Here is a 15,957-nt window from a genome sequence, read left to right on the forward strand (position 1 = left end):
ACTGGAGTGGCATGATAATTAATTTTAAAAAATCCGGTTCAGTTGTACTGAACGTAATACTAAAATGAAACGGATATGTCCAAATTAATAATCATGCACCGCATGACTTGCTGATGACCGTAGTCGGTGAGTACTGTACCGATATGGGGAGAAGTCTCAACAGTCTAATATTTCCAGTGTTTACTTCTCGCGTCATGTTGTGGGAAGCCTTCAGGTACGACTTGTGGTCACATCTAGTAGTGACTGAGGGAACTCTGACGCCACATTGGTGTGTTACTTCTCATGCTTCAGTATCATAGCTTCGTGTTTCAACAGGACAATCCTTGTCCACTCGGGGCACACATTCGTGTAAACTGAGTGATGCTGAGGTACCCGTGGACCCGTGGACAGCAAGGTCTCCAGATCGGTCAGTGATAGCACATAAATGAGACCAACTCGGACGTCAACCCTGCCGCTGTACACATGTCCAGTATATCAAGGATCACTTACAACAGTTGTGAGCCAGTTTACCTCACGAGTGATAAATCGACCTTATTCCATTCTTCACGATAACATCGATGCATCCATCCTGGTCAGACGTCGTCCAACGCCATACAGGTATTTGGTCTCAGGTAGCCAAGTTCTTTGTAAATTTGACTCTGTTCTGGTTCAAATGGCTCTGAGCACTATGGGACCTAACATCTGAGGTCATCAGTCCCCTAGAACGCAGAACTACTTAAATTTAACTAACGTAAGGACGTCACACACATCCATGCCCGAGACAGGATTCGAACCTGCGACCGTATCGGTAGCACGTTTCCAGACTGAAGCACCTAGAACCGCTCGGCCACTCCGGCCGGCTGACTGTTTCCTAACCACTAAAATAACTTACCATATCCTGTTACCAATGAAGTTCCCGTTCATTTCCTACTTCCGTTTTGGGTGCTTTACTTTTTGCCGGGTAGTGTATGTCCTGGATTGGGTGTTCTATGTATGATATTGAAAGTGGATCGTAAGAACTTACTGATAAGTACAAGTGGAAGTTGAGCTATGAATGTGCGGAAGTTGAGCTTTGAATGTGGAGAGTGTACTGTGCCTAGGTAGCTCAGTCTGTAGAGCAATTGCCCGCGAAAGACAAAGGTCATAGCTGGAAGTCCCTACCCGGCACACAATTCTAATCAGCCAGTAAGTTTGAAAATATCACGTTCTCCGCGGCAGAGTGAAAATTGAAACGGGAAACAAGTTGCAAATCGATTACAATCACCACAATCAATCTCACGGAGGAACGTAAGTGAGAATAGCCCGTGTATTGAATTATATTCACAGTGCAAACCTTATGAGAACAGCTTTGGACAGAAGGTACCTGACAGTAACCTTAAGTATCCATCGCCATTCACCATACAGCGGCTTGCGTAGTGTAGATGCAGATAGGCCAGGTGTTGCCTCTTATGCAATTGGCAGCCAAGCTCCTGGCCTCGCCACGGGCCATCGCTCGGCCGCTTCGCCTTCTGCGTCACTGAACGTGCGTTGGATACTTTCCGAGCTTACGCGCTTTGTATATAAAGGCGAGGCAGCAGGTTGCTTCTTCAGGTTACCAGAAGGTATCAAGCTAGCAACATGTACAAGCAGGTAAGCATCTACAGCATGAAGTCTCTAGATGAATCTTCGTGCTGTATCCAGGCTAGGACAGCTGCAATGCTTGGAGTTGTTTCAACTGTTCATACCCTTGGCGAAAGAGATATTTTGGAAGATATAGTGTTCAAGCGATGTTTCTCTTAGGACATAGTGTGTTTCTTGACTCGTTTTGGTACGTGCTTTCTCTAAATTATTTGAGCACTTCTCACCGCGGTACACGCCTCTCTTGTAACATCCCCCAATACACTTCATTGAATATTTCTGGGACGCTCTTACGCTTTCCTACTTCTCCGTTAACCCTTACTGATATCTGACCTAGACCGATGAACTACATTTGAGAACTGATTCAATAGTAGTAACGTAGGTGAGCATTTCTTGTGTGTATTCCTTCAATACAACCGATTCCTCACGGCAAGATTTGATTCTTGACGTTCTCTCAGGGCACTGAATGTTAGATGAAGTTATCGGATATAAATGCTTCCTTGCACATTAAAGCTGTTCCGTACCGAGACTCGAACTCGAGGCCTTTGCCTTGCACAGGGAAGTGCTCTACAAAGCAAGCTACATTTACACGGCTCACTATTCGTCCTCAACGTTTTACTTCCGGCAGTTTGTCCTTTCCTACCTAGAAAACTTCACACATCCGTGCGACTTGTCAGGACTAGAAGAAAGGATACTGCGGAGACATTGTTTATCTATAGCATAGGGAACGCTTCCAAAATGAAATTTTCATTCTGCAGCTGGGTGTGCGGTGATATAAATCATTCTGGTAGATTACGAGGTAGTTCCGCCAAAAATAACTCATTTTGGAAACTCTGATAAATTTGTTTCCAATTGCAGTGAAAGATCGCAGATTACCTACTCAAACGATATCGCATCTTTCCGTGTATTTACAACGTAGCATTACACTTATTTCTGTCTAGAATCACCTGAATTGTATTCACCAAGCTCTGATCATCTGCAAGTCCCACAATATTTCGAGAAATGTTGTATTTGAATTCAGAAATATGAATGAGAATGACTAAATGAGAGAGGGACAAGGAGCTTCGAAGTTGAAACAGTTAGTATTTATAGTTCAAAAACTGTGTGACAGCCAATGGAAAACATAACAATTTATCAATATCCTATCTCCGACTCATCACTCAGGAATCCCTCTGAAAGTTCAGCAGATTAAGTACTAAGCAGATTGTATAACTCGGGCAGCTCCTTGACGGAAGTCCTACTTGCTTTCCACTTCTTCAAATATAGTTGGCCATATGTTCCCTCACGTGCACATTCGACAGAGAACTCTTTCACTTCTTATGTTAACCGGTCCCTCAGTTTTCAGCATCCTTCTATAGTGCCACGTCACTGACACTCGGATTGTTGTTCTGATTCCCCATAGCCAATGATTCACATCCGAGCAGGTTTAGAAATTTCGTTGTCAAATTGTCTATATCTGATTATCGAAAATGTCTTTGCATTTAGATGTTCGTTTCTTTCTTTACATTAACCTTATTCTTAGGCTCTCCTTGCTTCGTCTGTCAGGCGTTATCCAGTTATCTTGAAGAGAGGAAACGTAATAATGCTAGTCCAAGTTTTCAGGAGAATATCTGTGATGTTTAAATGCTAGGGCGCGTCCAGTGTCTGCTGGAAAAGAGAGGTGTTTCGTGCTAGCTAAGAAGATATGTGAATACTCATGGATAGAGAATTAGCAGTACTTTGTGAACAAACGACAACAAAACAGATTTCTTAAGCGCATGGTGTCCGTTCTTTCGGACATGTCCTCATCACACTGAAATAGTCGTGGTGCATAGGTTATTATTATGTATTCCAGACCGTATGGATGTCATACTTTTTGTGTTGTTTGTAATAAACAAGTGATTTAACGTTACCCTACAATATAAACAGGTAATTAAATACTGGGAAAGCAGTGGTTACGTCAGCCTCCTTTTTTGCACATCACAGGTGCTCGTCGCCCTGGCCGTGGTGGCCGCCTGCCTGGCCGCCCCCGGCCCCAAGCCGGCCCCCGGCCTGCTGGCCAGCTACGTGGCCGCCGCCCCCGTCGCCTACACCGCCCCCGCCGTCGCCGCCCCCGCAGTCGCCGCCCCCGTCGCCTACACCGCAGCAGCGGCTCCTCTGGCCTACGCTGCACCATATACTGCTGCCTACAGCTACGGATCTGTCGTCCTTGGATAAGCACCAAACGGCTCTGAAATGCTACAATGACTGTTACATCCGACTGAAAAACCGCCAATAAACCTTCATTAATTAACACGATATGTTTAGTGTATTCTAGAATGTGAACATGAAATCCACCCTTTCCTCACAATTATATCCGTTACCGTTTTTTTTTTTTTCACTAATTTTTCCCAAGCGCTTATATTTCACAAGTTTTATCAACGATAGATCAATATCGCTATCATGTACATTTTAATCAGCCAATTCACGCAGTAGTCTGCAATTTGTAGGTGACATGTGCTTTACGCCACTGCAGGGTTTGCAAATGACTGCTTCGTGCGCCACTGCTATGGTAAAAATATTTACAATGTTCACCACAACAGAAAGGAGACTGCTCACGTTATCTCAACTTCCATGTATTATCCTAGTGGTTGCTAACCTATCTCGACAATTACCCTTCAATGCAATCACAATACAGCTAGTAGCCTTTTCTGACTTATCATCTACATTAACACCTAATTAAACTCTGGAATGGAAAACAATATTATTTGAATACTTAATTTTAAATGACGAAAGGTAAATGATATGTAGTGCCTGTAGGTATTTTATTAAACCACAAACCACCAGTTAACGAGTCAACACGGTAGATGAGGCACTGCTTATTTCCAGCAACATTTTTCCTTATAGAATGTTGAAACAAGAAGACAAATTCACACTTGCAAGATGTCAGTCCCAGCAACGGATCCAGCACGAGATTTTCGACCATGTTTCTGATAGCATGCAATTACGATTTTCTCAGTCTAAAGCTTTTAAACATTCGCACGGACAGTGTGTTTGTCGCTCACTCCACCCCGCTGCAGAAACAAGGCTAACTATTTCCTTTGAGGTTAGACACTTGTTACGAATCGTGCTTCCAATGCACCATCCCTCTCCTTATTGACCCACTCTGCATCCATATTTAAAATGAAGCATGTCGAAGTGTGGCCACTATACTTATTGTTTGAAAACTACGTGATTGCTGAACTCCTTACATATGAACTGGAGAAATTTGGTGACTTCAGGCTGTCAATGCTTTGTGCCTGACCACAACCACTAATAATAATAATAACAATAATGCGGGGTGCGACAAACTGAATTATTATAACAGTTACGTAGTTACTATTGTGTTCTGCTAACAATTAGTTACGTATCTGTTACGAAGTACAGTGAAATAACGTCATTATAATGGTTCCTTGTGTCTAAATGTTGTAAAAAAAGGTGGTTATATTCACTGCATATTTCGGGACACATTCTTGCATGTAATCCAAAGTTGAACAGAGGACTTGCACTTTCATTTATTAGCAGCCATTTTGACATAATTGCCTCGAGGATGGTGTCGCTTGCAAACGAATGATGTGCAACTACCCCCACATCGAAGAGAGCTTAGAAAATTTGTCTTTTTTCTAAGCAGTTTTGGTTTATAGAACAATCTGAGAGTATAATACGTTGTTAGTTGTTACGTTTTTAACTAGCATGGAAGCAGCTTATGCTGCTACTGCTACCCCAGGCGAAAAGCGCAATACGCCGATATCGCGATCATGTGATAGAAAAAAAAATAATTTAAATTGCTCCAGACGGCAAATATTGTCCTAATCCGTTTTATTTGTTTTTATCATTCGTCATTTCGTGGCGATATGTAACTTTTAGACAGCGAAGGCAATGGAAAATTTCGTGTTACATCTGTATAGGTACTCTCTTGTACTTGATATTATGATTTATAAGCAGTGAGGGGAAAAGAGAATTACTGTGTGAAAAAATCTTAATTCCTTTAACAGAAGATGTACATCTGAAATACTCAAAAAGATGCACTCTTGTAACACTGTAATTTTCACTGTAAATTAACTACTATGGTGCACATTGTAGTAAACATCAGTTGGAAGCGTAAACACTGAAGACTAAACGGCTCACAGCAGCTTATGGAAAGCAACTCCAAAGGAAGCGGGCATACAAAAAAAAAAAAAAAAAAAACAAAAAAAAAAAAAAACATTGTTATGACGAGCGCATGTTGTAATTACCAGCGACTGCTGAATGAAGCACCATGCTCAAAGTTCTTTCTTTTTTCTTTCATTCGGTACCAGAGAAATGGAGTAATCAGGCTGGAAACCACATTGCAAATAACTCTTAAGTAAGGATTGTAACCATTTTGGGACATTCGACGTAATGACGTGTACAAAATTAAGTGTTCTGCATTCTTGTTGAAAATTTTACAGTGTTGAAAACTATATGGCAAATAAGCAATAAAATTCCTTTCTATTAAATACAAGCATTAAGGGGCAGAAAAGGAAACGCATCAATTTTTATTTCATTTTTTAACTAACACAGGCATTTGCTATTCTATAGAAGTGGCACATGCCTCAAGTGCAGTTTCAGTTGCATTTCATGGTACCAATGATTATCATCTTTAAACGTCCCCTTTGAACAATTGTACAAGACTGTGCTTAAACTCACACACAGTATTTTAGGCGCAACGCAATCTGACTTTCAAAAATCCCTACAAAAGAATGACCCTGACTAACATTAACCTATACCTTTCACAAATCACTTAACTCACAAAAATCTTCGTTACTCGAACTACTGCAATACAGCGAGCGCCACTACTGCCAGCTAAATAAAAGATTCAAACTACTGAAGGCACTAACTACTAATAGGCATAGTTAGCAAATGATAGATTTTGATAGAGAACAAACAATGTATTTACCTCAATAGTGTTCAAAAGTCATAATGTATATAGCAGTTCATCACAACCAGTCTTACAAATTTCAAAACTTCGCCATCTCTCTCCCCACATCCACCACTGCTGGCGGCTCACCTCCAACTCCGCAACACTATGCGCTGTTCACATCCAGCTGCCCAACAGTACAATGGCAGACAACAATGCAAACTAGCCACAGACTGCACACAGCACAGCCAGTGATTTTCATACAGAGCGCTACGTAACGTTGCCAATAAGAAAACATAAACAGCCTACTTACATAGCCCCCATGCTCCCCTCAAAAAATTTTACAAATTGTTTTGGGCAGTGGCCAATAATGATTTGACACAATTTTTCATAATTACAATAACAAAGATATCAAATGCACACACTTATTGAAACAATGTTGGTCAAATGCTAAAATTTTCTCACAGTCCATAAAGACAGTCATGATCATTCATCACAGTAAAATTGCAGTGTTTTCCTCAAAGGCCGAGCAGTAAAAGAAAATGCACAAGGAAGTAGTGGATTTCCAGGCAGTCTTGAAGAAGTAGTGTGGTCCTTCCAACGGAAAGACAGTGCTGACTCTCGACATGCAGACAGGTAATGGGCCACAACAGAGGAAACCCACAGCAGAGTCATTCGAAGTCATCACAGAGTAGACCTACTGTAGTCCTGGTAGAGATTACAGTATTGGTGGGCCATCAGAGGTGCAGACCCACTGCAGTCCTGGTAGAGATTGTGGTATTGGTGGGCCACCAGAGGTGCAGACCCGCTGCAGTCCTTGTAGAAATAATGGTACTGGTGAGTCAGCAAAGGTGTAGATCCACTGTAGTCCTTGTAGAAATAATGGTATTGTTGGGTCATCAAAGATGCAGACCCACTGTAGTCCTTGTAGAGATGGCCAGCAGCCATCTGTTGTGACTGTGCAGGTGCACAATAACCATTGAAGAGTCTTGCGGATAATATAGCAAGTCCATAACCACCACTTGTGCACTCACAAAGTTTTTGGAATTGTCCTTAGAACCAACAATTCTGTTGTCCAGTCCCTTGCTGAATGATTAACACACGTGCAAACACAAACAGTCCCTACTTCTCACATATTGTCCGTATACTATGACCAACAGAAACGTGTGCAGTGAAATGGAACTTACAAGTTAATAATATGTTGAACTGGTGTCAATTACAATTTTTCAATAGTTTTCAAAAGTTATAATGTATATAGCAGTTCATCACAACCAGTCTTACAAATTTCAAAACTCCGCCATCTCTCTCCCCAAATTCACCACTGCTGGCGGCTCACCTCCAACTGCGCAACACTATGCGCTGTTCACATCCAGCTGCCCAACACTACAACGGCAGACTACAATGCATACTAGCCACAGACTGCACACAGCACAGCCAGTGAGTTTCATACAGAGCGCTACGTAACGTTGCCAATAAGAAAACATAAACAGCCTACTTACAATCTTCATAAATCAGCTACTCCACATCCCATGTGTAATCTGTTGCCGGCCGGAGTGGCCGTGCGGTTCTAGGCGTTGCAGTCTGGAACCGAGCGACCGCTACGGTCGCAGGTTCGAATCCTGCCTCGGTCATGGATGTGTGTGATGTCCTTAGGTTAGTTGGGTTTAATTAGTTCTAAGTTCTAGGCGACTGATGACCTAAGAATTTAAGTCGCATAGTGCTCAGAGCCATTTGTAATCAGTTCGTTTCATGCATTCTGTTTCTATATTTAAGTCTGCCTGCGTGGCCGGTCTGTATGTTCACTGCGTTCACAGATTTGCTGCTATCACTCAAGAATCCGAACTTTTGTGTATGCGTCCTAGTGTATTACTAAACTGTTTTTGCTTTCGAAGTATCAACTTACCTTCGGGTTTTCTCATATTCATTGAATTGTAATGTCGACCAACGATCGTATAATGTGAATACGCAACCACATATCACAAGCCAGCTCAATGCACCAATAATTTTATTCATTTTGCTCCCCTGTATAGTTATACAGGTAGTCTCATTAGATATTCAACCGAATTCCAGCATCAACAACCATTTTGACATAAATCATTAACAGTATCTTATGTTTTAGGATTACCGGCTCACTCATCAGTCCCTTTGTACTCACATTCTTAGCGTTGGTCTAATGTTTAAGAAATCTCCCAGTCACAAAGAACTGCACTCTTCTCGTCTCGGGGAAGGTGATCTCGCTCTGCGAACGGCTAGAGTCTACCGAATGTAACGATCCCCACACTGATCAGACCACACGAACAATAGGTGAAAGTTTCGTGGTACATGATTGGCACACTCACCTTTCTCGGCGTAATAATTTCGCGGATGTCGTCCATGGTTCGCACGATCACGTGACAAAACGACAGGCTGAGTTTCTCATGAGCGGTGCTTTCTAAATCGGTGCTGATTTTTGGATGCAAGCTTTTCCGTCACAACGAAATTTATTATATTCGAACTCACAATATGTTCAAGAAATCTGGAACAAAACGATGTTAAGATCTTTTTTCCGCAAGAAGATGGAAAATCTACGAGTTGTACCGGTCATAGCCGTTTTGAAAGAAGTGTTTTTTGCATTAATTGTTGAAGAAAATTGCTATCTCTGATGAAGGCAGAAATTATAATTTTATTCGTATAAACCCGATCCAACACAGCATTCCAAAGGTCTTGTATTATTCAAGAACTTAGTACGTTCCATTCAGTGGCTGCAAGAACCCAGCCTTCGTAAGTCTGCTTGTGGGGAGATTTGATGAGATCTCCTTCGCAATCAGTTTGTCGGTATTTGCGTCCGTCAAGCTGATCAGGATAATGTTTAGTCACCCAACAATGTACCTAATGCATTTTATCTTCATATCTACATTGTTTTCTTCAATGGGAACTGTTAGGGACAAATGTATTGGGTACTCCCTGCCACCAGTTATGGTGAACTACTTAATGGAGCATTTATAAAAGAAAGTTCTGAAAACACTTAATCCTATGTTTCTTCAGAAACGTTGAAGACAGAACTGTCGTATGGCCGCACGAGTATGAAGGGTCCTAGAGTTCCTCCAGCATCTGCACTTTATATATCCCAGCATCAAATTCACCTTGAGGGTGAAAGAAAATGACCAACTTTCAGTACTGGACGTCCTGGTAATGCGGATATCACAATTGGACAAAATATGTTAAGGAAAGCAACCAACAGTGATTTGTACCTGCAGGTCTCCAATTGCCATCACCTCACAATCTGAGGGTTTTCTAGTTCACTGTTCCATAGGGCTTGCGCAATACACGGCAAAGAAGGCCCACCAATGGATCACCAACCACATCAAGCTCGAAAAGAAGTCGATGTGCTGACCGATAAGTAAGACGTGGCTTCGGGCAGGATGTACAAGACTGGCAAACAGAACACGATGAGAAAAATAAGACAGTGCTCTATCAATCGTGAGCCACCGAACTATCAAATGAAATCGGTAAAATCCTACGTCGCCGTGACATTAAATGCGTTTCCCATCCCGCTGACGACGTGAACTGTATTTGCTCAATAATAGTTATGAATGCTGGTGCGCGTAGTTTAGGATACTATGAAGCTACGACGGCATAGCTTCAGCTGCAAAGCCTCCCGTCCTTTCACTAATCTACCTTCACCCTTCGCTTCTTTGAGATTGTGGAAGTCACTAGAATTATTGGTAATGTGTAATTCACTTTACCTGTGGAGAGTACACACAGGGTGTTACGAAAAGGTATGGCCAAACTTTCAGAAAACATTCATCACACACAAATAAAGAAAATATATTATGTGGACATGTGTCCGGAAACGCTTACTTTCCATGTTAGAGCTCATTTTATTACTTCTCTTCAAATCCCATTAATCATGGAATGGAGACACACAGCAACAGAACGTACCAGCGTGACTTCAAATACTTGGTTACAGGAAATGTTCGAAATGTCCTTCGTTTGCGAGGATACATGCATCCACCCTCCGTCGCATGGAATCCCTGATGCGCTGGTGCAGCCCTGGAGAATGGCGTATTGTATCACAGCCGTCCACAATACGAGCACGAAGAAACTCTACATTTGGTACCGGGGTTGCGTAGACAAGAGCTTTCAAATGCCCCCATAAATGAAAGTCATGAGGGTTGAGGTCAGGGGAACGTAGAGGCCATGGAATTGGTCCGCCTCTACCAATCCATCGGTCACCGAATCTGTTGTTGAGAAGCGTACGAACACTTCGACTGAAATGTGCAGGAGGTCCATCGTGTATGAATCACATGTTGTGTCGTACTTGTAAAGGCACATGTTCTAGCAGCACAGGTAGAGTATCCCGTATGAAATCATGATAACGTGCTCCATTGAGCGTAGGTGGAAGGTTGTACAGTACATACTGACGAAACTGAAATGAGCTCTAACATGAGAATTAAGGCGTTTCTGGACACATGTCCACATAACATCTTTTCTTTAATTGTGTGTGACGAATGTTTCTTGAATGTTTGGCAGTACCTTTTTGTAACACCCTGTATTAAACTTGCAGGACGCTGGGTGGTGGCGTGGGACGGGGGAAGGGGGGCGGGGAATTCAACGCAATGTCCCACACGGCAGTTATACTGCATGGGAGTGAATATTAATACCAATGATAAAGTAAACGGTCGCCAGCAATATATAGCCTTATTTCATCTTTGCAAACGTTCAGGTCACTCATGGCTTATGTGCAAATACCCTCAATTGCGGAACCTCCCTGTTGTAACACCCCAAGAAACCCGAAAACCCAAATAAGAATGTCATGATAATTTAAAGTAGGTAACAGTCTTATCCTGACAGGTAGGGCAACTTTCACAATAATATGACACCCTAAAGTTTTGATGAACACCTATTTCAATAATTACTGAGTATGTCATAATATAAAGGTAGAAGCCGGCCGCGGTGGTCTAGCGGTTCAGGCGCTCAGTCCGGAACCGCGCGACTGCTACGGTCGCAGGTTCGAATCCTGCCTCGGGCATGGATGTGTGTGATGTCCTTAGGTTAGTTAGGTTTAAGTAGTTCTAAGTTCTAGGGGACTGATGACCTCAGCAGTTAAGTCCCATAGTGCTCAGAGCCACCATAAAGGTAGAAAGAGAGAAAGGTTATTTTTAATTAGCTATCAAACATCTCAGTAAATAACTGCAAATCAATACAACGAAAGTTAAGTCTAAAGTAATATGTCAGTCAGAGATGACATTTTTTGTGAAATAGAGTTGTAAACGCGGCTAAAAGGATATTCGATGCGTCTACAATGCTCGATCATGGAAATGTTAGTCACTTGCTAGCTTGCTTGCTATCAAGTCGTGAGAGAGCACCGTTTGTTATGGTACTACAAACGGAACGCTACGAGATTGTTCCTATTAAAAAAAAGGACTATTGCATGATAAAGAGGCCAGGACTTTGTTCTCAGTTATTCTGACTTGAGAACTTGAACTGAAGTGAATTCTGATAGTGTACGACGAGTTAATGAACCTCAATTATTGGAACAGTTACAACGAAGAATGGACGTAGTATCGAAGACTGCAGTACCTGATTAGCCTTGAGTACGAAACATTAATACGACCACACGAAGATAATATAAATACGCCGATTGTAAAAGTTGTCGTAATTGTCACGATCAACGAACTGAAAAGAATCGTAATTGATCTGATCCATCGGTGTGCGTGAGGTGTGATGATTATAAACTAACTACTAAGAAGGAACAATAAAAATTGTTCGTCAGTAATGGAAATCTCACGTGTTGGCTCCATCTTTAATTGAACTGTGTGAGAGCTGATGATCAAAATTAATTTACTGTGAAAATTTTAATTGAAAGAGTGAGTTGATGAACATTGAGCATTGAAAGGAGTGTTTTGCCGTAATAATGCTACGACGCACGAAAGCAAGATAGCATTATAGATTATCTCTGAATCTGCGTCATGCCGTAGTGAACAATTCTGCCTAGGAACGTAACAACAACTGCTGATTCAGAACCACAAATGAATTTTTCCTCGCTTCAGTGGTGTGAAACGACGCCGATGATGAATGATTCACTCAATACTGCAATAACTAACTAACCGGGCATATCAAATCATCATAAAACCATAACAGACAATTAATATTAGCGTTCGCATCGCTGAGAAGACTGTGCGGACTCGCAAATGGACTTTCATACATTACGCGAGGAACAATTTTCTTTAGAGGTTTCCAGGTGCTGTTCCACGTTACCCGACGGGGACAGCCATCAATGCCCGTCGCGTCTCCATTCCACCGACCGAGCTGTAGCAGTAGCGGCTCAACATCAACAGCGACAACAAAAGGGGAAAGAAATACCATCCAAATGCAATTCCCCACAATATACAATCAAAACACCGTAAGTAATTAATAATTCTCCTGAAAAGGTAAACATATGCCGAATATTACACGTATCATGGGCAAATAACTGATTTATTTACGAATTCACACTAAAAAAGTCTTTGCTAATACAGAAGACGCATTAATTAATTTCAAGTTCTTGTTCTGGCTTACAAAACAATATATCTCACAACAGCAGCAAATATATTTTGAAAATTAAGTGTGTAGTATGTTACGAGGGTTAGCAGCATTAACTACTTTTGATCACTGCACAAGTAAAAAAATGTGTTTGAACTACAATTTGTGTAACAGTTTGGAAAGTGAGGGTCTATTCAGTTCTTGTAAAACTGAGTTATAGTTCACATTAGTATCCAGTTCGCTTTAAAATCAATTTTCACTTACTTGAGGTTCACATTTGGCTATCTTCCAGCCTAGAAATACATTAATTATTTAACATGGACTCCTAAGGCTCGTTTACGCTAGGGCAACATCTTGCAGCATTGTGGCATGCTAGGCAAATGTGGCGTGCGTCATCTTGTAGTATGCTCCAAAAGGGAACATCTTGCGGCCTATGTTGCATGCGGCAGGTTAATTTATATTAAAGCGACAGAATTTGTGCGACACTGAGTCGGTCTTGCAGGAGAATGGGTGACAAAGCGATTGCGGCGGTGCTTACTTGGTCATCGCTCATGCAGCTAACAATGGAAATGAAAATAAACGGAAAAGGAAACGGTAGTGGAAGAGAAGAATATTTAAACAAGGCCCAAGAACGAGTATACTGGGAGATCTAGCAGCAGATGATGGTGCATTATTTAGTAATTTTTGGATAACGTCCAATGACGACTTCGGTTATTTACTACTGTTAACTACAACTATTATTCTAAAGAAAGATACCAATTGCCACGACAGTATTTCACCAAGAATTCGACTGGCCATTGCATTGCGATTTTTAGCCACTAGGCACTCGTACAAGTCACTAATGCACTTATTAAAAGTATCATATTCTGCTATTTCCCTCATAATTCTAGAAGTATTTAAAGCTATTTCATCAGTGTTGAAGAATTACATTCAATACTCACTTTATTTAAATAATTTTTCATTTTCTCTTTTAAGTAAGCTATAATCGAAACTAAATAACTGGTATAAAATATATCGATTGTTTTTTAAATCGCAAAGCTGATGGAGTTCTTCCGATGTAACTGGGGCGTGAATGAATTCTTCACTCTCACCAGTATCATTGTCAGTTAAGTTCTGCACAGCTTATTTCTACACTGTTTTCCGGTACGAAAACCGGTAATGATGTGTTGTTGGGAGTTCACTTCTCATACTCCCCCCAACGCTCTTTTGAATATCACAGTTCCAGTGATGTGCTTCACATATGTTTGTGTTGTCGGGGAAATTTTCTCATTTCATTGGCGATGAACTCTCCACACACACTCCACTCATCTCTGTTGTTAACAGTTTTTAAAATTGGGTGAGCTTCCTCAACTTGAGCATCTCTCTCCATTTCCTGAGCTGTTCTTTTTTGTGTTTGGTAATTTTCTATCTTTGTGTGTCCCCATGAGACGTAATTGGTGCCAGAGGCACATTGTCTTCAGATGGCTGACTTGCATCTCCATCTTTTGTATCTGTGTCCTCTGTGTCGTCATTCTGAAAAAAATATGGAAAGTAATGATAATGATTTACTTTTCAGATTCCAAAGGATAGCGAAGAATGTTGCTAAAAATTTCGAAGCGGAGTTGTACTTCATTTACTGCGTAGGGGCCACACATGGCAAACATGTGCAAATTATGTGTCCTGCCAATACTGAAAGTGAATATATTACCTACTAAAAAGATTTAGCATTGTCCTTAGGCGATTGCAGACGCTTACTACTGCTTTCAATACATACATTTTGGCTGACAGGGCCGCATATCAGATGGAGGCGTTTTTAAGAACACTTCGTTTCATAAAGCGTTAACGGAAAACAAATTAAACATTCCTCCCCAGAATCTCTTCCAGGAAGAGAAAGAGATAATTTGACACCATATGTTTTAGTAGCGGACGTGGCATATCCATTGATCACACTCATAATGAAACCATATGCTGGGCAGTTACCTAGGTCGGAGGAAAGAATATTAATTACCAACGTTCTTAAAACTACAGTTTACATCTACCGATTACATACTCATTCGAAAGCATTTGGTAGAAGGTACTACATGTAGCCTATTCATCACAGCAATTTAAAAAAAAGGGGCTTTCTAAGAACACAATAAAATTTCCTATTTTACAAATATACTTATAGAAAATTTTGTTGCCGTGGTTGATTGACTGATTGATTAATTGAGAGGGGTTATGGGACCAATTTGTTGACATGGTTTGGTATACTACAGCACTCAATTAAGAAATATGAATAGTTGTTGAAATCGAGATACTTACAGTTCAGCTGTCCATTCTAAGATGAATTTCAATGATTCATATGCGAACCATTTTCTTTCCATATTATCCGCTGAGCCGGTTTTTTTATTCGTCACACGCATGTGTTCGCGATGAAATGCACTCCTCAGGTTTTTAATCTTCATCCTCATAGCATTCTCATCGATTTCATATTTTGAAGCAAGATTTCGTGTCTCTTTTCACTACATTTTTTTGTAATTACTTTCACATGCGTTCCACAAAACCTCAGTTTGTCAGAAGTCCTCTATGAATGCTTCTTGTTGGACCACTCCATGTTTTTGAATTTACCACTGTCGCACAGAAAATGTCGCACACGAACCCACTCAGCTCGGGGGTTAGCTGCGGCACATTGCGACATGACGCACGGGGTTGTCTATGCGGCATGAATCATACGACAACGTGCGTCTTGTAGCATGCGCCACTGTTGCATGCCACAATTTTGCAAGATGTTGCCCCAGCGTAAATGAGCCTTTAGAGATTCTGTAGTAAAGACTTTGTTATGTATAATAACATTTGCTCATTTAACTCCTCACGGAAAGCTGAGAAAGTGAAACATTAGTACGGGGATACTACATTATTTGGTGTTCATTTCTCATCACAAAATTTTATTACGCCGTACCCGATTTTTATTCCACGAGAGAGGTAAATAGCGTTATCTGCTTTAAACGTTTTTATCAGCTATG

At 41.2% G+C, this 15,957-nt stretch overlaps 1 protein-coding gene across 1 annotated transcript in view; it reads left to right on the top strand.

Annotated features, from left to right (window-relative positions):
- Positions 1–1,584: 1,584 nt before the first annotated feature.
- Positions 1,585–15,957, top strand: part of LOC124622529 (cuticle protein 19.8-like) — a 43,110-nt gene continuing 28,737 nt past the window's right edge. Inside the window, exon 1 of the mRNA XM_047148262.1 lies at positions 1,585–1,608. Coding sequence (XP_047004218.1) covers positions 1,597–1,608 — 12 coding nt within the window. The 5' untranslated portion in view covers positions 1,585–1,596. The remainder of the gene's footprint in view (positions 1,609–15,957) is intronic.

The sequence above is a fragment of the Schistocerca americana genome, chromosome 7, assembly GCF_021461395.2.
Source record: "Schistocerca americana isolate TAMUIC-IGC-003095 chromosome 7, iqSchAmer2.1, whole genome shotgun sequence".
Lineage (NCBI taxonomy): Eukaryota > Metazoa > Arthropoda > Insecta > Orthoptera > Acrididae > Schistocerca > Schistocerca americana.